The sequence below is a fragment of the Melanaphis sacchari genome, unplaced genomic scaffold (assembly GCF_002803265.2).
Source record: "Melanaphis sacchari strain LSU unplaced genomic scaffold, SCAv2.0 Contig54_pilon_pilon, whole genome shotgun sequence".
Classification (NCBI taxonomy): domain Eukaryota; kingdom Metazoa; phylum Arthropoda; class Insecta; order Hemiptera; family Aphididae; genus Melanaphis; species Melanaphis sacchari.
In genome coordinates, this window is record NW_020271380.1 from 2,297,854 (window position 1) to 2,321,100 (window position 23,247).

Consider the following 23,247-nt stretch of genomic DNA (forward strand, 5'->3'; position numbering starts at 1 on the left):
GGTAGGCAGTTGTTGTAATTTGGTTTACATATTTAATTTTCAGATCAGAGTGTAAGGATTTATTACTACCAATCAGGGATAAAATTGCTTAATTTAATATTATAATGCACACACCATTCGTCTAGATCTCGCGTTGTCCTTGTCATTTTTTTTCGAATCGTGTGTCACCTCGTCGCGTGAATACATGTGTTATAAATTATCAATATTATTACAGGTCTGTGAATATAAATATTACAATAAAATATTCAATATTATTACGGGGCCTGTAATATTACTTATAAACATTATTACGGGGTTCTGAAGATAAATTTTGAATATTATTATAGAGTCCATAAGACCATAATCGTATATTATTATAATATAGGTACCTACTCTGATATTTCGTAGCCCGCGACACCATTTTTTTAAGTTTATTTTTTACATATTGAAATAAGAATTATTTGTGAAATCAGCTAAATACATGGCTCTTAATATCATTTATCACTCTAATTCTATTTAAGTATATATGCTTTTTATTTTATTTTTGTGTTGGTAAAAATAAATTATTTTTGATTTTTATAAACAAAACTACTATCATCGCCTGTTTTTTTTTTGGTACCTAGTAATGTCGTACGCGATCTACCGGTTATTCCGAATTTCCAAATTATCTTGATAATTTACGACTATTTATTTGTTCGTTTATCGGATATTTTAATAATTATGATATTATTATTATTATTATTATTAAATTTAAACTTTTTTATAAATAGTTATGTAATTGGTTATGACATTATTATATTTTTACTATTCAATTTTAATTTTTTTTAAAAAAATAAGTATTATTATTATGGTTTAAAATTGATATAATATTATATTTTTACAATTATTATTTTTTTATTAGCATCATTATCAAGTAAGATATAAAAAAATATAGAAATTAAATACTATTTTTAGTGGATTTGGGTAGATCGCGCACTACTTGAAAACAAGTTTGGTAGATCGCGTACGACATCACTACCTTTTTTTTAAAACAGATAATTATCAATCTATATCAGCTATAGACTTGAAATATTTCATTTTTTCGAATGATATTTAAGTATCATATTTGAAGTATCACCAGAGTATAATATAGATTTAGGGTTGACCAACAATAATATTAGTCCTCTAAGTATTACCAGGGCCGGCGAGAGGGTGGGGCTGGTGGTACCAGAGCCCCGGAGCCCGAGCCTCCCGGGGGGGGGGGGGGGGGGGGCGTTGTCTGAGGCGTATTTTTTAGGCACAGTCGCACAGGCCATATAGGCCCAAGCGGTCAATTTTACTAATTTTTTGAGGAGAAAAATTATTTTTATACAAATTATATGTTATATAATTTAGAATTACAAGTTAAGTAGTAAACATTCGCGTCTGATCGCTCAAAATTAAACAACTAATGTAGCTACTATATTTTACACATACGACGTACGCAACACAGTACGAAACAGTACGCAGTACGCACAAAGATAACAAAACATAGGTATGCGTATTCAATGCGAGTTCGATTTGTGTAATCGTCAAATCGGTTTTTATATAGTGTGTGCTATTGCTGCTATTAATAAATAACAATATGGTAAAGAGCGTTATTATATTGTTTGTCAATGGTTTTTTTATCGATAACGACTGACTGCTTGTTTAATATTAAAATCACAATGTATCACATAATAATATGTCTGATCAAATTTTTACGTATTACTGTATTAGACATTAGTTGTACTTGTAATGACGCATTCACATAATATATATCGCATTCCGAGATTATCGTTACTTTCTTGATTTCTTCAATATTAATAAGGATTATATATAAACCAAATATCATGTTTTTTTTTTTTTTTTTTAATTCATAATTCATCAAACTTAAATATTAAGTATAGCTACTGTATTAAAGTGTTATGTATATACTATATCTTAGTCAAATATGAAATAACTATAAGTAAAGGGGGCCCAGAATTGAACAGCCACGGAGCCCACAAAAATTCTCGCCGGCCCTGAGTATTACCTATTTACGAACACCCAAAACAATACCATTAATGCCATAAAAGATTAGGCCTATATATAAATAAATATCACAAAAAACCTATACGCTCTAAAATAAATGATAAAATTTAGGTAGGTATATATTACGGAACAACAATAATACTATTAATACTGCAAGAAGCACCAACTCCTTTAAAATCAATTTAATGCATAAAATCAGTGGCGAATTTTAACCGATTACCACACATACCCTAGACCATTAGTGTCTAAGTGCCTATTAAAAAGAGCCTTCAATCTTAACTTTTATTAATACTTCGTTAAAAATCCTGTAGATATTCCGTGATCGGCGTGATCCCATAGTCAGTCCTATGGTCATAACTCGTAGAATATATCATAGTGTATGGTTTTCTAAACCCTACTGTAGGTGTCTTGATATTATTCGCAGCTTTAGTAATTAAGTGTTAACTTTCAAGTAGTTTTTATACGCTTGTCGCTTGGATAGTTACTAATTAGGTTACAAGAAATTTCAGTGACGAATGACGATTTAAAAGAATTATATTTCAATAGGTAATTAATAATTATCAATATTTTATCACTGTCATCTTAAATATTTTGGACTGTGGTTACTGGTTTTACTGGATAAGGTAACAACAATTTAAAAAACTGTTAATAAGAGGAATATTGATAACAAACAGATAACACCATTCGTCGGATTCATAATATAAATATTAAATTCTTCAATTATTATTGTTGTATTCTGTGGTATTCGTTTGTTTTGTATATCTTTCGTTAAAGAAAATAAAAAATCTAAAATTTGTTTAAAATATTTCATCTTACGTTTTTAATTTTCATATATTACAGCGTATTATGTATTATTAAACTAAAACTTCAATGATGAATGATTGATCTCGCTCTGCAAAACTAATTCATTATATACATTTTAACTTTAGTGAGTATATAATATTTATTAATTATAGTGTACTTGCTCGTTTTTAATTTGATTATTTACTAATATGATACCTATTTTATATTTTGCTTAATTAATTTGTGTAGTTAATTAATTATAATTATTTGTATTATTTGTAATTATATTTAATGAACTAAGTTTATTTTATGACTAAAATCATTTGTTATAAACAACTTAAACCATTATTTAAAAATGTTTAGGGATATGTCTATTCAAGGAAATTTTAATTTCAGTTTATATCAATAACTTCTAATAAACTAAATAAATCAAAAATATGATTCATGTATCAGAAGCTATAATTATGGGAGATACCTGTAAACAAATATCTAGACCACATTTACCAACAGTTAAAGATACAGTTCAAATTTTAAGTAAGCCAATTAAAAAACCATCAATTCCTACAGTAAATGAAACTATTCTGCTTAATGAACAAAGTAAGATATATCTAATTCAATAATATTTTAATTTCCCACTAATTCATGTAATAATTTTCTTGAATATTTATATTAATTAAGGTACACTTTCAAAAAACACTAAATCTATAGAAACAAAATTATTCATTGAAAAAAAGAAAAAAGAAAGAACAGAAAAATATAAATCAGATTTATTAGAAAAAAAAAAATTGGCAGAAGAACGAAAAAAAAAATTAGATCAGTTACAAAAAACTACAAAAGAACTTGCTAAAGCTTCTGTCAAGCAAAAAGTAATTACAATGTTAATTATTAATTATATCATTTGAAAACTAAGAAAGCATAATATATATTGGGTTACATATTATTATGCCCAGATAGTTTTTGGTTTACATTTTGAATATCAAAATTAAATATTTGATTTGTAATCAAGTAAAGTCTGTTAACTCTTAGAAAATTTAATTATTTATTAAGTTGTAACATTATTAATATTTTCATGGAGTAAACACCATCATTTCTTATAGGTATTGTTTATTTTATAATATACAACATTCCAAAACTTATGTTTTGTTATCGATTAAATTAACAATTGTTAATTAGTATTAATACCAACAAATATTCTGTATTCAATAATCAATATATATTTAAAAAAATAAATATTTTTAAGATAAATAATAATACTTAATAATGCACTTATATTAACAATATCTTAATACTTAACTATTTCAAACCATGATTTCTTTAAATTTTTCTAGTTAATATTTTTAGTTGACAACAAACATTTTTACGGTATTTTTTTGGAATAATACACAAAAATATTAATTCATTACATCAGATAAAAAATTTCTGTATATAGGGTATAATATTCTCACAATAACTTAAATTATACACTTATTAGAACATAAAGTTTTACAATCATATTATACTTTATATTTACATTTTTAGACTTTCTGTGTTCAAGACAAATGTATAATTATTTTTCATTTATTACTAACATTTATATGTTGCTTATAAAATGTATTTTTAGATGGATCAAACAAAGTCACCTCCACCATCTAAAGTTAAAAGTCTTAAAAAACCATCGGAATGTCTTAAAAATGAACAAAAAAATTTAATAAAAGATTTTAAAATTACAGATGAATATAACAATAATACAAAAGATGTAATTAATTTTATTTTATTAGTTTTAACTGTAATACAAGATATCCCTAACTCATAACTTTATCTTTCACCTATGTGAAATATTATATAATACTTATAAAATATATCTTTAGGTGGATCAAACATGGTTGCCTCCACCACCTAAAGCTAAATATCGTAAAAAACCATCAGAAGCATTCAGAAATGTACAAAAAAAGTCAATAAAAGATTTTAAAATTACAGATGAATGTTCAAATGATACAAAAGATGTAATTATTTTTATTTAATTTGTTTCAACTTTAATAACTTCTAGCTCATAAGTTACCTATATTAATTATCTAGTTATACAGTTTTTTTTTAACTTTATTTAACACAATAAGTGTTATAACATAAATTAAGAATATAATAATTGATAAAATAAATAATACTGTATATTATTATTTTATTTATATTTAATTTTTTTTATTATTAGGTTATAAATGCATGTACATCTTCAAAAAAAGCAAGTAATATTTCAACAACAGAATTAATTGAACAAAGTAAATTGTCTATTTAATATTTTAAACCAATACTTATCAATTTAAATTTTTTATTGGTTTTTAGAACCTCAAAAACGTGAAGTTACCAAACCTGAAAATTTATTTTCTAATTTAAAATTTAATGATGATTATCAATTATTTGATATTTCAATGTCTAAACTAATTGACACTAATACTTCTTTCGTTCAAAAAGATAATAATGATGGTAAATATATTATTTTAAGAATATTAAAAATATTAATATTAATATAATTTATATTTTTAGTGACATTTTCAAATGAATCATGCCATGACAATGAAAAACAATCAGGCGATAATGCTTATTTAGATAAAGAGACATTGACTATGGCTGATATTAATATGAGTACAAAACCTTCGGACATTGTAAATAATAGTACTAAATTACATACAGGCTTACAGTTGCCTATTAAATCACATGAGGAAATTATGAAAAGTATTGACCATTTAGAAGAGCTTCAAGAATTATTGTTTGATCAGTGTTTGCCAGTTAAAAAGTGTAATTCAGAATCCACTCAAACTAAGAGTCATGATAAAATATTATCAATTTTGACTTCAAAATCTCCTCCACCTCCGTTGAATTTTATTTCAGTATTAAAATGTAAACTTAATTTACAACAACCAGAAAACAATAATTTAAAATTTTATGAACCTGCTGTTGATTTAAATATAAATGAATGTACTAATGAAAATAATCTTGATTCTACTAAATTTAACAAACAGGATGTATATGTTTACGATGAAGAAACAAATTTACCTAATATCAACCATATTGAACCAAAAAATTGTTTAGATAGCTATAAACCTTCATTAATTGATGAACCAATTAAACCAAAATCTAATAACTCATTTTTGATTGAAATGAGTAAAAATAATAACCATGAAGAAAAAGTAAATGCAATAAATAATGACAAACTATTTACTAAGCTGAATATAATAACTAATGAAGATATTAAACAAGTTTTAAAAAAACTTAATTACGACTTTGATTTGTTGACAAAAAACAATTGTTCTAATTATTCAAATAATTTACATAATACTTCCATAAGTTTAAAACTTAATGAAAATAATACAAATAATAGATTATCCAATACTGTGAGTAATTAATTAACCAAATAAGCTATATTTTTAAGATTAAACTATTATTTTGTTTTATGTGTTAGTTTCCTGAAATCCATGATGAATTCCAAGCAGAACTGAATACTCTCGACCAATTAAATAACTCTTTATGTGATATTGAAAGAATGAGTTGCGACACATCAATAAAAACGAATGTATTGTTTATATATTTTAATATTCCTGTTTAATAATTCAACATACTATTTTATTTTATACTAAAAATTTTTATTCAATATTTAAAAAATTACAGGAACAATCTATTGAACTGAATGATGACACTAATTTTAATGATAATGATATTCCTACACCATTTTCCAAACTAAATGCTCTATCATCTAATATGATGGGCGTAGATAAAACAATAACTGGCTTTTCTATTCAAATGGTAATTATTTATTAATTTTTAATATGTCTTTAGTAATTATTCAATGTGAAAATCAGATCTGAAAATGAAAATAATATTTAATTTCCAATAAATTAAATATTTTGAATCGCATTAAAATATTTATTGAAGATCATAAAAAAATGTTTTAAATATTAATGTTGTCAGTTTAACTGATTATCTCATGTACTATATTTATTTATAATTATCAAATATTGATGTATATGGTTTTTTTTTAGTTTGAACAATTAATGAAGGATGAAAAACTTAGGGCAAAACAACACCATACTATACTTAATTTAAGAGAAAAATCTTTAACTAATCGTTTGAAGTGGGAAGTTACTATGTATGACCTTCAAGTGAAGTAAGAATTTTTTTTTAAATTTAAAGTTCTCTGTTCTATTACTTTATTTGTTATTAATATTTTACATTTTAAAGAAATTTCAAAAACAGACCAGGTTATGAAAAACAGTTTCAGTTGTTCAAACAAAAACAAAGAGGTACTGTAAAAAAGTTGGAACACTCCTTGTCACAAGTAAAACGACTCGGTAGAGTAATTGATTCAGTATATAAGCAACGTTTTATAATGCTTGAAGAACATATACAACATTTAAGAAACCAATCTTCATCTAAAAAAGTTATGCGTAAATTAAAAAGCTTAGATCAATTTCCAAAGGTAAAATTTGTATACTAAACCTTAGATGTATTTGAGAGTAATAAGAAACATTTGATTTTAGAAAGAAGAACATGGTTGTCGATCAATTAATTCTCATATTTTTAAGCAATTTGATAAGTCTGACTTTTTTGATAGTATTGATAGTGAACATGATATCATTAATCCAGATGAATCAAAAAACAATACTTTTCCAACAAAGTTTAAAATGGATAAATCTATAATTATATTAAGAAGTAAGTTTACATATTAATAATATTTGTTCAATTTAAGTGTTAAATATTATATTTTTTACTTATTTATAAAATAAGAAAAAGTTATTATTTTTATTATTATAATGGATTCTTAAATAAATTAAATGTTTATCATTTTATAATATATTAATGCATTCACTTTAAAATTGTATGTTTAATTTTTACTTTTAATAACTATTAGTTGTTTTATTTATTAGATCAAGCAACTTCTCCTATTAGTGTTGAAACAAATACTTTAAATCAAGTTCAAAATGTCGAAGTTCAAACAGATGTTAAATATTCTTCACAGTCCATCATTGATAAAGCTATACAAACCTCTAAAACAAAGTTAGTGTACAATTTTCTATAATAGCTATATAAATAAAATTATGTACTATTAACTAATTATATAATGTTTAGATGTAACTATACCAATAACGTAAATATACAATCATTTAATCCTGTTGATTTATCTTATAAAACTGAAGTATTTGATGCAAATAAAACCAAGGATAAAAGATCATTGTCTCCAATTTTACCAACAAGTCCTGTTAAATTGAAACATCTTTCAGAAACATCAAATAGTAAATAAAATGATTAAAATTTCTAAGTAAAATTCTTCTAAATTATTTGTATTTATTTATTTTCAAGGTACAAATTCAGAACAGAGTGACCTGGATACACGGATAATAACTTTACAAGAACAACTTGAAGCTAAAAAGTTAGAATCTTCTAGACTAAAAAAAGAACAAAAAAAACTTAGATTAGAAAATCTTAAAGCTAAAGAACAAGATCTTTTAAAACAGATAAATTTATACGACAAGAAAATTGAAGAATCAAGAAAGAGTTTGATAGTTGAAATTAAAAAAAAAAATTTACACGAATCTAAATCTTCAATAATAAACCATTCTTTTTTAACAAATTCTAATTTTTCTGTTCTTCAAAATATAATTAATTATGAAAATGATTATGATCAACATATGAATGAATCAGATAAAATAACATGGACAGATGGAAAGAAGTATTTCTATCCAACTGCAACTGATACGGCATGTGATCAGAATATATCTCTAAATAAACCAGTAAATGAATTACAAAAAAAAAATGTTAATAAATCAAAAGAAAATTACAATATGTATAAAAATAATTTTGATTCAGTAAATATTGATAGTTGTAAACCCACAGAACAATCATTTCAATCTTTAGAATCAAATGCAGTTTGTGAAGATATACAGTTACATAGAAAACATACTGAAAAAGAAATAAATGATTCAAAAAAATGTCATGAAATTGAAATTGATGGAAACATTCTTTTAAAACCCCAACTACCGAATACTTTAAATATTCAAGCATCAAATAATCTTAAATTAAATTTAAAGGAAGAAACACATCCATGTAAAATAACTGACAATGATATAAATTTAGATACTCCCTTATGTAGGCATTCTTTTTCAAACCAAATCATTTCAGAAATTTCTAATAACCAAGAACCATGTCTAAAAACAGATGATAATAAGTCACTAATTACACATGACAATATTAACTGCTCCAATACAGCGAGTCCATCTGATAGAAGCGTTAATCAAAGTAAACTCTTAGTTAATTTAATGAAAAATGATACTAATGTTTGTGAAAAGCAGGAAAACAGTATCAGTCAATTTGAAGTACCTAATTATAAAATTGGATTAGATGATATTTATAGTTCAGATTTTACATCAGATGATTATACATCAAACTTTCAAGGATCATATCAATTTAATAAAAATGATAATATTATAGAATTAAATGACAGTGAACAAAGTAATGAAACTTCTTATGAAGAAGAAAGAAGTGAAGGAGAAATAATATTTGAGGATAAAACATTTATAGAACAGTATTCAGATGATCATAATGATTTTGTAAGTAAAGTTATACCATATAGTCCATGTAGTTATAAATTATTTATATTACTAATAAACTAACCAAACATTTAATATATTATATTTTAGGTTCAAATGAAGAATTCTACTGATGACAAAGTACATGCTATTACTAATAATATTTTTAACTGTCTTCTAAAAGATACAAAAAAATCACTAAATTCTAATATGAATAAATCGTTATTTCGTTCGGAAATAAAGGATCTTAATAATTTAACTGAAGAAACTCCATTATTATTGATCTTAAAACGTGAAGAAGAAAATCAAAACCGGATTATTCTCTCTGAGCAAGCAACAGTTATTTCAAATGTACTTTTTAAGCAACATTTCCAACCACTTCTTGCCGAAACTCTTCAAATGTATTTACCTAGATTGAATGAAATAGAAATGGAAAAATTAAAAGTATATTTAAAGTGGTCGTCTTCTAAAAGAAAAAAATTGAAATTATCAGAATGTTTAAATTTTAGTAAGTGAATGATTTTTTGTTATTGAACAGTTATTAAATTGTTGTAAGATATTTGCTTGTGTTCTTTTTTTCTGAATGCTAATTTTGCTGCATGCTGTTATTGTGCTTTTTATGCATCAATATATGCTTCAACTTCACAATAATAATTTTTTACATTAGTCAGTGTGCATAAAATATCCATACTTATAATTTGTATTATTTCTCGAGTAAATCAATTAATATTTTTATTTTATTTATTTTTAAATTTTTTTTATATAAAATAAAATTCTTCAATTTTAAGTTCTTAAATTGTGTTTATTAGTTAAACATTTATCATTTTATCATTTAAGTAAAAAAGCTGTATTCAATTTCAGGTCTTGTTTTTACATTTTTTTTTTAGGTTTTGTTAGAATATTTTTTATTTATTTGTCTTGCAATATCTTTATTCTTATGCGATTTAAAAGTTTATAACTAATCGTTTATTGCTTTAACTTTGTAAATAATGTAATATATGTATTTATTAATTTTACTTTAGAACACAAATTTAATGATGTTGACAATGAAAAATCATTTGAATTGTTTTATCAAAATTATCTAGAGCAGGTAATAATAATAATTTTAAACACATGTTCTTGCTAATTTATGAAATTAACTAATTGAATTTGTTTATGAGTCACTTTTCTAACTGAATTTGTTTTAGAAAAAATCTCAGACTTTGCAAGATGAAAGTAACAATGTTATGCTTAGTCATACTCAACAAGAAGCAGAAAAACTAAAACAAGAACAAATACGTATTGAAGAAGAAGTATGTTCAATGACTCTCAGAATAAATTTTTTTTAATAATGCATTGGATTTGTGTTATTTTCAGATTGAGCGTCTTCGCATGTCCGAAGAAACACAATTTTTTTTAAGAGAAATACCTAATAAGCCACCACCCCCTTACAAGAGTCCCACTAAAATTAAATCAATTCTTGACATACCTTACACATCTGATGAAGTTCACAAAATAGTTTTGACAGCTGCTAATCAATTATTCAATGGTTCTCAAAACTCATTATCAAACGACTTCATTATAGATTCAGACTCTGTTTTACCTGCTGATTATCAAACATTGATTTTTGATTACTGTAAAGAAATTGCACTTGATTTATTTATCGATGAAATAAATTTACCTTTATGGAAAAGATCTATTAAAAGATTGAAAAACTTTAGGGCAAGACCAAAAAATCCTAAAGATTTAAGTGATATAGTTATAAAAAAAATGAATCAGATTATTGACATAGATGAGTGTGAAGAAAAAGTAAATAAATTTGTAGTAAAACAAATGCATGAAGAAGATAGTAAGTGGACTGATTTTCAAATGGATGAATTAGAAATACAAAATAATATAGTTCAAAGTTTGATGAAAAAATTGGTTTGTGATACTATTGCAAATACCAGAACTAATTTTTATTTAAAATTTATTTAAAAAAAGTTTTTTTTAGCTTAATTAATACTATATATAAGCTATTTGTATGTGTATTATATATTACTTTATATATTACTATTTATATATATTACATTTATACTTGATTATTTTTTATTTAATTTATAACCTTTTTTTAAAACCGCTTTATGTATGTTATTAAGAATGTTCTGTTAGTAGAATTAAAATAAAATTTGTGCTACAAACATCAAGGATAATTCAAAATTATATTTATATGATATCAGAATTACTAGTTACAGCATCTCCTTCTATTGTAAACAGTGCTACGTTAACCAATATGCTACAACTTCACTTACCAACTCGAAAATTATTAAATTACAATGAAGTCGTGTTAATTTGTAAATTTTATCAGTCCAAAGCGGATAGTGATGAATTGATAAAATAAATGTATGAACTGAAAAATATGTAGTTGAGTAGTATAGTAGACACTTAGTAAAAGTTCATTTGCAAGGAATATTTTGCTTTTTTCCACGACATTTAAATTTATGTTGGTTAGCTGATCAGTTCAGTTACGAATCATCACGCTACCTAGTGTGCAATTATAGGTACCAGGTACGGCTTTTGCGTCTTTGACGACAAATCCGCCAAATTGATATTGACTTTGTTTCGCATGAAGATCCGACATCACTATATCAGACGACTTGAGTAGGTAATGAGTATTATGTGTCTCGTGATCTATATATCTGGTAGTGTCATCACCGTCATTGCACCGCTGTTCAACGGAATAACTATGCGCTCGTGGCAAGGACTGTGTATTAAATTTCACGAACTATTTTTGATATGCTCCACATCCTCCATAGTTCTTTTTATATAATTTCAACGATGTTAGATCAATGGTACATTAGTACATTATACTCATGGGCATAGTCAGGAGAGCTTGGCTCCGAGTTTGGAAAATAGCCTCCCAAAAACTCAGACGAAGCCCTCAATAAGTCGGTACATGTCTACCCATAGGAGATCTACTCCCCTCCTAAAACAAAAAAATTTGATCCCTAGGCCCATGATTATACTACTGTACTATCTATAATAGTGCTCTACGATAATTCAACGAGCCGGCATGTAACTGATACGCCGATGTAGCCACTAGCCGTGTGGGTACGGTCAGTGGCGTAAATTGGGTTAAATTGTTAGGGTTGCAATAAGTTTCAAGGTTGAATAGACTTTTAGGGGGCTTAGCTTCCCCCCTAAAATTTTTTATCCTAAACTTAACATTACAAGTACATAAACTCAACGAAATTATTTTGACCTTAAACACTTATTGTATCTATTGGTAATTGGTACCTATGTATAAAGAATATGCACTATAAAATAGGGTATATAATTACATACCTTCAACAAAATATGAATTATTTTCAACAATATAATATGAATACATAAAATACAACAATTATTTTATTTTATAAAATTTATATTTTAAATAACAACTGCCATTTATATTTTTATAATATGTACAATTTATATTTGTAAGGAATAGATACTGTTTCTTAATATATATATATTAAAATACTCGTTGGTTTTTTACTGCAGAAATAATATAATTTACTGTAGTAATAATCGGCGGCCTCTACATTCTGCGGCAGCACTGAATTTTTCTATTACTTTATCTTTATCTATTAGAGATGATCTTTCACGTTCAATTTGCAAGATTCTAAGACTGTTTAATCTTGACTGTCCCATTGTGGTTCTTAAATATGTTTTTAATCTACATAAACAAAAAAAACTTCTTTCACATTATGCAGAGTTAGTTGGTATAGTAATAAATAATTGTATCAAACTTGTCAATGTTGGGAGTCCAGCTTTATAATTTTCTGAGGCAATGAAATTTATTTTTGATAGTACATTATTTTGATTATGAACAGTTTTATACATTCTATTTAAAATGCTTGTTTCTGCTTTGAGATTATCCTCATCAAAACCATACATTTTATTTATTTATTTAAAAGAATTTGGTATATCATTTAAGAGTATATCTTGCATACAGTTTAAAACATATAAATTATTTTCTTCAAACCTTTCACTCATGTCATTTATAATATTATCTAGTACAGCAAAATAAATATTTATTTTATAATGTTTATTTTTGTTTTACACCTATTTTTGGACAATTAACCATCCCAATTTATATTTTAAATTTATTTAAACAAAATTAAGCTTTATAAGAGATATATTATTATTTGTTTGTAATTGAATGTTTAAAATTCTATGTAGAGTTTACAGTCAACTTCCCCACGAGAGTGGCGCCTTTTATACATCAAATACTATTGATAATAGCAAAAGCCATTATAAGAATGCTTGGCCTCCAATTTTGTATGCTTTATCATTATGGTTAAATGCTGAGGAATTTAAACATTAAAATACTAACATACCTAAAGAATTGCAAGATAAATTTTACTTAATATTTGGTAAATTTAATTTCTTTTATATTTTTACAATTTCATGTTCTAAAATTATAATTATATACTTATTACTTAATTAATTATATTATTTCTAGGAATTTGTACTGAAGCAATATGTAATCAACAGACTTTGGAAAATTTAGAAAATTTTATTACTTGTCTTAAATCATTATATACAATATTAGATTCTTCCTTAGCAGGACGAATGATGATGTAAAATTGTATTTAAGCAGTGGAAACACTAAATATTATGCACAAGTAATATTTATTTATTTATTTTATTATTTTTGTATTAATCTAATTCAATTAAAATCTTATAATATTGATTATTTTAGATTACTTTTAACGAATGATGGTATAGAAGTACAGCAAACTATATAATGAATATTGTGAAACAAATAGTAAAAGCTGCTCAAGAAGATTTAAAAATAAAAAATTCAAGTACTTCTAATGGTATTAACAAATTACTAATTCTAAAATATTAAGTTCTAAAAATTTCTAAATCAGTTTACTTATTTTTTAAATATTCAAGCATATTTTAGTATATAGTATCAAATACACAGACCTGTAGTGCAGTATGACTAAACATATATTACTATATTAGTGTTTTAATTTTATAAGATATATTTTTAAATTAAAAAAAAAATAATTTATAAGCTCTGTTTCAAAGTAGAACATGATTATGGCTCATTTTTTAATCAATATTTTAAAATTTAAACTATATCAAACATCATTTTGTTTGAAAAATGTTTGATTAATATTATTATGCAATTGTATTTAAATTGCAATCGTATCACCATGGTTTTATTTTTTTTATTTCTTTTTGTGTATATGCGTAACTTTGATGTTATTATGAATTTATATTATTATAGATTATTTATTTAATTTCGTTTCAGTGCCATCAATCGAAATCCAGAAATTACTATAAATTAATTCGGAGTACCTGCAATGCATTACACTGAACCGGCCAATTTTCTGCACTTGGAAGTTCAACTTCTGAACTTGATAGTTTTGATCGGAGTATTCCTCACGATGGTCGTATATGTTGGATTTTAATACTCCGATCAAAACTAAATGAAACAAATGAAACAGTCACATAAATAAAATCGAGTGAAGAAGCTCCAAGTCAAGAACATGTCACCCTGGAACAAAATACAAATATTTCAACATCAATTTCGAATATTATAGAAACAGAACTCGAACTCGATTTCTATGAAATCATACTTGAAGACTGAAGAGATAATATAAAAAATAGAATCAGACGAAGCAACTCTTAACTAGAAAAATCTCACTTTGGAACAAAATAACAATACTTCGACATCATCAATTTCGGATATTATAGAAACAGAACTCGAACTCGATTTCTATGAAATCATACTTGAAGAGATAATATAAAGAATAGAATTAGAAGAAGTAGTTCTTAATCACGAAAATCTCACTCTGGAACTCAACAATATTTCGATAACGACTGCAAACATTCATTACGTCGGTATTAGAACTCGATCTTCATGCATCATGCAAATTAAATTGAGAAGGTTATGGATGAAGCGGGAACAAATGAAGTAGTTCTGGAGAATAATAATTCAACATTTCAACTTCTGAACCTAACTTAAGCTAATCCAATAACATTATTAGCGATGCTATAAAATGATGATAGGAATAATTCCTATAATTATTATAGAACACAAAAATCGGCGCAGTTTTGTGTGAATAATAATAGTCAATATGACTATCTTACTATGTTATGGATGAAATGCAGCACTTTGTTGAAATATTACTCAATTGTATTTGTATTTATTAATTGTATATATTTCAAAGAAAGGTCTAGATAGTTTGAATAGAATACATTTGTTTGGATATATAATATTACTGGTTTCAATTTCCTCGTTTTATTTATAGATTAAATAACTACGCTAATATGCAGTATATTTGTGTAATGGCGCGACAGTAATTTGTTTTTGATTTTATAACGTCTTCAGTACAACTACTACAATTTATAGAATAAAAAAAATAAAAATTACCAATTTATGTACATTTTTGTAAAAATATAAGGCAGATAATAGGTATAAAATATATATAAATTATAAATATAAAATTATGTATATTATCATAAATCGTGTAATCTGATTAAAACACTCAAAGTCAAAAGTCGAAATAGTCAAATCACAATAGAGTCAATAGACGATACTATGTTATCTAAAGCCGTGACCGCGATAATATTATTTCTGTGAGATAAGATAACAGAAATCCACACACGAATATATTGATAACGAGGTAATGATAACATTTATGAATGAACTTCAACATAGTCAACATACTATTTGCATTGAATTTAAAATAAAACATAAGTTATTCCGTGGTTGTTCAAAGCGATTGGATCAATGATCAATGATTCTTTTTAAAGTGCTTCCATTTCGGTAGTTATTTAATAAAATTAGGTTTACTTAAAATCTAATATGATTCAATTATGATCATGTACAAATTTTTGTATTTCAATTCCAATAATACTCGAGTTGTTTACGATAAAATTATCCGCCCATCATCCAATATATTTTATCTTTTGTAACAGTAGTCAGTAACTATAAAAACATAAGTGCTGGTTTCGTACTTATAAAACCGCGGCTTCCATTATGATGGATGTAATTTTTGATGAACCAGATGTGCATTGTGAACCGAATGCATTAGTCGGTAATTTTGGATGGTTCCTACAAGGTCTTTTAGCTACATTGGCGTTCTTTTGTTTAATAAGTAAGATTTATTTTTAATTACATTTTTATTTTATTCAGAAAAATGACTATGGTTTACAATGAACTTATTGTTTATTTTTCGTGTAATTTAAAATTTTTTTTTATGTTTACATAATAGGTACTTGGTTTTTACTTTTTATAAATATGACTTATATTAATGTTACATAATCAAGATGATTCTAAAACATTTTAAAGGTTTCACCTTATGTTGAATATCCATAATCCGTATCAATTTCATCTATAAATATTAAAAACATATTATGTTTTAGTATGAATTGTGAATAATTTGGTAAATAAAAAAAAAATTTAATTTTAAGTTTATGTTTGTAATCAGTAAAACGATTTTGTGAACCCAAATACGATCGACGACCCTGGAAAGTATGGTTTTTTGATACTTCCAAACAAGGAATGGGGTCTTTGCTCATGCATTCAGCAAATTTAGTTTTAGCTGGTCAAATCCAAGGTGATCCATGCACATGGTAAATATATCTATTTATATATATATATATTTTTAAGTACTTACCAGGTTTAAAGTATGAAAATAAAATAAAGGTTTTTGTAATCAAATTTAAGATATTAAAATTAATAATTTTATTTTTTTAGGTATATGATTCATTTTTTAATGGATTCATCACTTGGTCTTTTGTTGATATTTTGTGGTATACGATTTTCACAACATTTAGCAAGAGTAAAAAATTGGGAATCTTTTAACTTTGGAGAGTATGGTATGAATTTACTTGATGTTTTATAAGAAAAAAAATACATATTGCAACCTAACCTTTTTAATTTCTTAAGTAATGTAAATTGTTATTTTTATTATTTTTGAAACTTACAGTATTTTTCAATTTATACCACCCTGTATGTATATTATTATTATGTATTTTATAAAAGGTACAATAACTTAGTAAATAGTAATCATAAATGATTATGAATTTTTTTTGTTTTCCAGGAAAACCTGAATCAATTAGAATCTGGTTTATTCAATGTGGTTTATACTTGTCACTTTTATGTTGTGTTAAACTTATTATTACATTGTTAATTTCATTAGACATCTGGCGAGTTATCACAAAATTTATCATGTCACCATTTACTGACCCTAGAACAGAATTAACTATAGTCATGCTAATCATACCTTTGTTTATAAATGTAAGTTAAATTATATTAATATTTGTTGTGATTTTAGTATTATAAATACTTACTTATATATTATGTATTCAAAAATATAGGCACTTATGTTTTGGGTGACTGATGACATATTGATGCATAGAAGTCGTCATCGAGTAGGTTTATTGCGACGTATAAAAATTCAATACCATAAAGTTCAGCAAAGTGGCAGACTTGAAGATTCATCTATTTCTGATGATGAAGAATTGCTCAATATAGATGAAACATCAACAATTCTACGATCTAGTGGAGTTCAGGGTTTTTAATATATTTCAATATTTTTTATTTTAAATAATCATGCACTATGGTATTTACTTAATTCCTCAATTTTAACCAACATTCCTTAAATGTATATTGCATATTATACATCTTATAAAAAGTATTTTAAATGTTATATAATTTTCAATATATTGTTTGTTATTTTTATATTTATGAATATTATTTTATAATATGAGTATTTTGTAACGTTTACCAATTTTAAAATTACAAACAATCATTAATTTATACAAAAATATTAAATTAATTTAAAATCATATTATTTGTATAATAATTTAATTTTAATATACAACATTTTATAATTAAAACTTAAATTATATTAAGCTCATCTTTCATATTTCAACCATCACAAAAATCTTTGATTATTATATATTTTAAAATTTTAATATAAAAATTAAATTTATAATAATTTGGTAAATAAATATTATTTACATTGACAGATTATTATATGAGAAAATTAATAAATGTATACTTGTATTGAACTAGGTTATGTTATATATATATTGTAATGTATGGGTGTTGATAGATATAACCATGTCAAGTAGTGATTTCTAAATTCAATCAGTACAAATAACAAGACAATCAAGCAAACAAAATATATATATATATATATATATATATCATTAGAATAAAATACTTTAGGTTTCTCGGATTACTTTTATAAATTGTAAATTGTTTTAATCTTCTGTAATGTATTTTAAGACACATAATCGAAGCAAATTATTTCAAATTTATTAATATAAATCAAGCATTTTTATTTTTTCAAGCAAAATGTTTTTCTTGTAATTTAGCTTAACATAGTACTTAGTTCAAGACTCTAAATGACTGTGATACAAATTTGAATATGTAATATCAAAATGTTATGAATCTAATATATCTTTGGCCATATCCTATTTTAGGATTATTAGTAATTTTAATTTGTAAATTTTGTACTTGGTCAAGACCTAATCAATTATAAATAATATGTTTTAATATTTATAAATTTATAATTTTTACTTGAAATTTTTAAGTAATTTTATTTATAAATAAAATAGCTAAAATATAAAACAATATAATATATTGTTAAACTAATGTTGTTTATTATTTTTTTATTTATTATAGTATGTACCCGGTGTAAATTGTTATTATCATATAAACTTGCTGATTAAACATAATTTTTAATCTTGTTGCTATTAACTTTGAAAACTAAAATTCAACATTTGAAACATATTTGCATTAAGTGAAATATAACCATATATAATTTTTTAGTGTTTAAAAAAAACTTATAGAATATATAAATTACCGTTAACTATTTAAATAATTATTTTATGAATAGTATTAACATAATTTATTTCAAGCAGTAGTTAATTTTCAATATTCAAGGGAATTAGTCCTTATATAATTTATCATGTTTTTTATAAATTGTATATTAATAGAAAAGAAAAATAAATCCTATAAGTTTAAATTCTAAAATCAAGATTTGAGGGAGATTAAGCCCCCAAATACTTCAAAGTAACATACTTACACATTTAACTAATATTATTTTACAGCAGGGATCTGAAATTTTCATGGCCTACAAATAGATGTATTATTGTGATTCTTTGATAATACTGAACTGAATGATTAAATAGAGAAGTAACACAAAAATCTATGATTAAAAATAGAAAAGTTTATGAATAACAAAGTAAAATTTATAAGGGACTATTAAATTAAGTATGGATTATTGGTTTGCATTTTTAACAAATATTACAACATTTTTGAATAATTTGGACATAAAATTACAAAGTAAAATAAAATTGTTGTCAGGTATGTATACCGGTATTTAGTTGTTTCAAATAAAACTAAAAATTAATGTAAAATTATTTGGATTAATATTTTCTTTTAATTTTATTTAAATCTATTTTTCCTATTATTAACCTGTCATTGATTATTTTCTTAAACTTTGTAGTGTAATTTAACTAAAACTGAGTTTCTAATCATTACAAAAAATATTTCATAATTTTAATAAGTATGATACACAAATAAAATCTTTCCAGAACACTTTTTTAGTAAATATAAATTATGTCAAAAATAATTTACAAATAGAAGTCATTAAACTATTTAACCTTCAAAATGACAAGGTTTTAAGAAATTTTTGGAGAAACTTCCAATTTCTCAATTTTATAATTATCTTCACATATCTACATTTAAGGAAATTAGACAATTTGTACAAACAATTGTAGCAGCATTTTAAATACATGTGTATGTGAGTAGACATTTTATTTGATTGTGAATTTCAGAAAAAAATAAACACTTAACAATTAACATTTACATAATATATTACAAATCTCAACCATAAATTTACAAGCTAATATTGAAAAATTATACATTTACACTGGGGTATCTCTTCTATCGGTTAACTATAATCTAATATTAAAAATTTATAAAAACAAAAATACATTTGTTTTCCAAAAATGTTGTTCTAACACAATTTTAAATTATGTAAAATAAATGTTTTTAAAAACCTTAATGTTGATTTACATTATGAAATAAAATAACTTATTGTACTAATAATGTTTTATTTCTCTTATGAAACTTAAAATAATAAAAAATACAGTGCCAAAACAAATTATGAATCAATTACTTGATATTAGAGCCAATAACTTTTTACAAGATTAGATCATTTGGATTTATATAAATTTGTTTTTAAAGTGTGATATTATTCAATACAATTTTCTTAAATTTAATTATATTAGTTGATCCCGTGTGGCATTGCCTGTGATAAATTAAATAATGCCAATAGATTTACTACTTTTAAATCAAGTATTAATGTTTTCATCTTTTAACTCCTTTAGGGGATACATTTTGGAAAATTTTTTCATAGTGATATAGTATATTTCTACATAGTAAAACAAATCTATTGACCAAATTTCATACTCATAGTATCAGCTGTTCCGACTAGACAATGATGAATCTGAGAGTTAGGACATGTTGTTTTATACATAGATACAACAATTGGATTTTTGTTTCGTTAAATTTTTTTTTCTAATGCTTTCAAATCACATTTAAATATTTTTACAATTAATTTTAGCAAAAAAATTACAAAACTATGTACAGAAGGATATATTTATGAAAACCAGTTTTAAATTGGAGAATATTAAAGTATTGTGAATTTATTACGACACTGTTAAAAATCTTCTGTTAAAATTAATTCTCTATACCATTCTTTTAACTGATGTGTTTCTGGTATATCTGGATTAATAAATAAAACACTGAATTTTACCATTGAAAAATATTTAGTTCCATTGAATTGTTTAAGTACAGCTTGCTTAACCATTACAATTGGTGGGTCATCAAACTTCTCGTTAAATTTGTTGACTTGTTCACCCCAGACTTTTAAAGTAATCTAAATTAAATAAAATGACAATGATTATAAATATTTTTTATTTTAAGAAAGATTAAATTATAAAACATAACATTAAGTATCTGTACGACTATAACACATTTTAAAATAAATGTTATTTCTTGATCTTATTTTATGAATATACTAATTGAATTGCCAAAATAAAGTCAACCTGATTATTAATAGCTTATGTATGACTTAATTAATTTCAAATGTTAGTATCATCATAAAACATTATTTTTTTTTTTTTTTTATATATTTACCTATAATATGATTAGGTACATTACTATAATATAGTTTTAAATTAATAAGTTTATTAAACTGCATTATAAATCATTTGAAAGGTGGAAAAAATAAAAATACTATACAAACAAACAAACAAATCTTACAGTTGCCATTGATAAATCGATTAATAGAATCTCTCGTTTTGCAACTTCTGTTCGAGCAGTTGTATTACTGCAAACTTCTATATCGCCAACTTCAATGCACACACCAATTAAATCTAAAAAAAAAAAAAAAACATTACTTGTTCATTCTATTAGAATCTAGTTCAATGCATAAATGAATATATTTACCACAAAATGTATTTGGACTGTTTTCTAATAATTTATTAAAATTAGATGTTTTTATACATGGCATTTGTGGCTCAACTTGATCAAAACATTCAATTATCACTGAATGAGATTGAAGTTTTAATTCACAGCCAAATTGGTTATGTTTCAATATTGTATCAGCTATATAGTACATTTTTTTTTCCTTAAAAGATTAGTAAGAATTTGCTATATTAAATGAAATAACTAGAAAATAATAGAATAGGTACTTCAATTATTTCATTTATGGTATCTGAAAGTAAATTGAAAGCACTGACACGTACTACACCCGTAGAATCTAACATGTTGATATTTAAAATTCTACAACTATTGTAAGTATTTATTGAACTTTTCTTTACAACAGTCAATTTTAGAACAAAAGGACAACTCCTGTAAAATTAAAAAAAAAATTCACTTAGAGGTAAAAGAAAATATCAAACCAAAAATTGTTTATTACCCATTAGATAGGTTGGTCAAATCTTTCACATTTATAAGATTGTTTTCCAATTGTTCAACACAATAGAACACCCTGCTAAGACATTTATTCATATTTAAATTTATTAATGGCATTTCTTTTTTTTCAACATTTGTTAAAGGTTGTGGATTTCCATAAACCTTCCTATGAATTAACACTGTTACTTTCTGAATGAGTATAATCCATCTAAAAATGCAATGAATACAAATTAAATTTAGATACCTGGATAAATATTAAACTGTTTTATTGGTCAACCTTGGACTATGATTGGTGGAATTTTCTCCATTCATAAATCTGTACTCATCAATTCTCAATATAGTTGCATATTTCACTTGTTTTTCTACAATCAAATTATTCAACTGACTGCACAGGAAAAAATATGAGTTCATGAAGGTGCCATCTGATAAAACTAGACGATAATTTGTTTCATTAGGTTTCACTTGTACAGCCTCAAAACCCTGAGGTAAAATTACAAAATTAAATGTTATTAATATAGCATACTAATCTTAATTTTTAATCTGAATAATAGTTTTTTTATAGAAACATACCATTAATTGTACAATTGGTCGTTGTACAAATATGCCATTACATAGTTTCTAAAACCATACAAAGAAAAGTGATTTTAATATAAAATTAAATAATATTATTTGTAAGAAAGTGACTCATACTGAAAATAATAAATCACCATGTACCTCAATAGAGCCGTTTGTCAATTCTAAAGCCATTGCGTAATTTACATTGAACAAAATTATTTGAGAAGATTAACTATCAACGAATATAAATAATATCTTAATAAATTATTCGCATATTTTTAAATATTTATTTGAATCATTGAATTTGAAAAATCGAGTAATTTAAATTTTTTGTTGTTATAAATTTATCATGATAACATTGATAACCCCCACAGAATACTGATA

The 23,247-nt window shown here is 24.4% G+C and overlaps 3 protein-coding genes and 1 long non-coding RNA gene across 4 annotated transcripts; 3 read left to right on the top strand and 1 right to left on the bottom strand.

The window, feature by feature from the left end:
- Positions 1–2,786: 2,786 nt before the first annotated feature.
- LOC112599688 (centrosome-associated protein 350-like) lies at positions 2,787–11,345 on the top strand. Its single transcript, XM_025346706.1, has 20 exons — positions 2,787–2,938; positions 3,157–3,390; positions 3,472–3,659; positions 4,394–4,528; positions 4,641–4,775; positions 4,979–5,045; positions 5,110–5,250; positions 5,311–6,158; positions 6,227–6,337; positions 6,433–6,567; positions 6,804–6,928; positions 7,003–7,240; positions 7,302–7,473; positions 7,689–7,818; positions 7,891–8,054; positions 8,122–9,368; positions 9,459–9,855; positions 10,370–10,437; positions 10,535–10,639; positions 10,704–11,345. The coding sequence occupies exons 2-20, from the start codon at positions 3,231–3,233 to the stop codon at positions 11,301–11,303; spliced, it is 5,166 nt and encodes a 1,721-aa protein (XP_025202491.1). The 5' UTR covers positions 2,787–2,938; positions 3,157–3,230; the 3' UTR covers positions 11,304–11,345.
- Positions 11,346–13,537: 2,192 nt separating this feature from the next.
- On the top strand, positions 13,538–14,699 carry LOC112599747. The gene is made up of 4 exons (XR_003114961.1): positions 13,538–13,723; positions 13,813–13,975; positions 14,053–14,170; positions 14,614–14,699. It is a non-coding gene; the product is annotated as an uncharacterized LOC112599747 (long non-coding RNA).
- A 1,317-nt stretch (positions 14,700–16,016) lies between these two features.
- On the top strand, positions 16,017–17,998 carry LOC112599714 (store-operated calcium entry regulator STIMATE-like). The gene is made up of 5 exons (XM_025346743.1): positions 16,017–16,465; positions 16,799–16,943; positions 17,068–17,189; positions 17,414–17,610; positions 17,691–17,998. Exons 1-5 carry the CDS (start codon positions 16,348–16,350, stop codon positions 17,892–17,894), a joined length of 786 nt encoding a protein of 261 aa, XP_025202528.1. The 5' UTR covers positions 16,017–16,347; the 3' UTR covers positions 17,895–17,998.
- A 2,981-nt stretch (positions 17,999–20,979) lies between these two features.
- LOC112599720 (replication protein A 70 kDa DNA-binding subunit-like) lies at positions 20,980–23,141 on the bottom strand. Its single transcript, XM_025346759.1, has 8 exons — positions 23,023–23,141; positions 22,879–22,926; positions 22,586–22,788; positions 22,313–22,516; positions 22,086–22,245; positions 21,841–22,021; positions 21,655–21,767; positions 20,980–21,268 (listed from the first exon to the last, which is right to left on the bottom strand). The coding sequence occupies exons 1-8, from the start codon at positions 23,053–23,055 to the stop codon at positions 21,050–21,052; spliced, it is 1,161 nt and encodes a 386-aa protein (XP_025202544.1). The 5' UTR covers positions 23,056–23,141; the 3' UTR covers positions 20,980–21,049.
- Between the last annotated feature and the right edge of the window lie 106 nt (positions 23,142–23,247).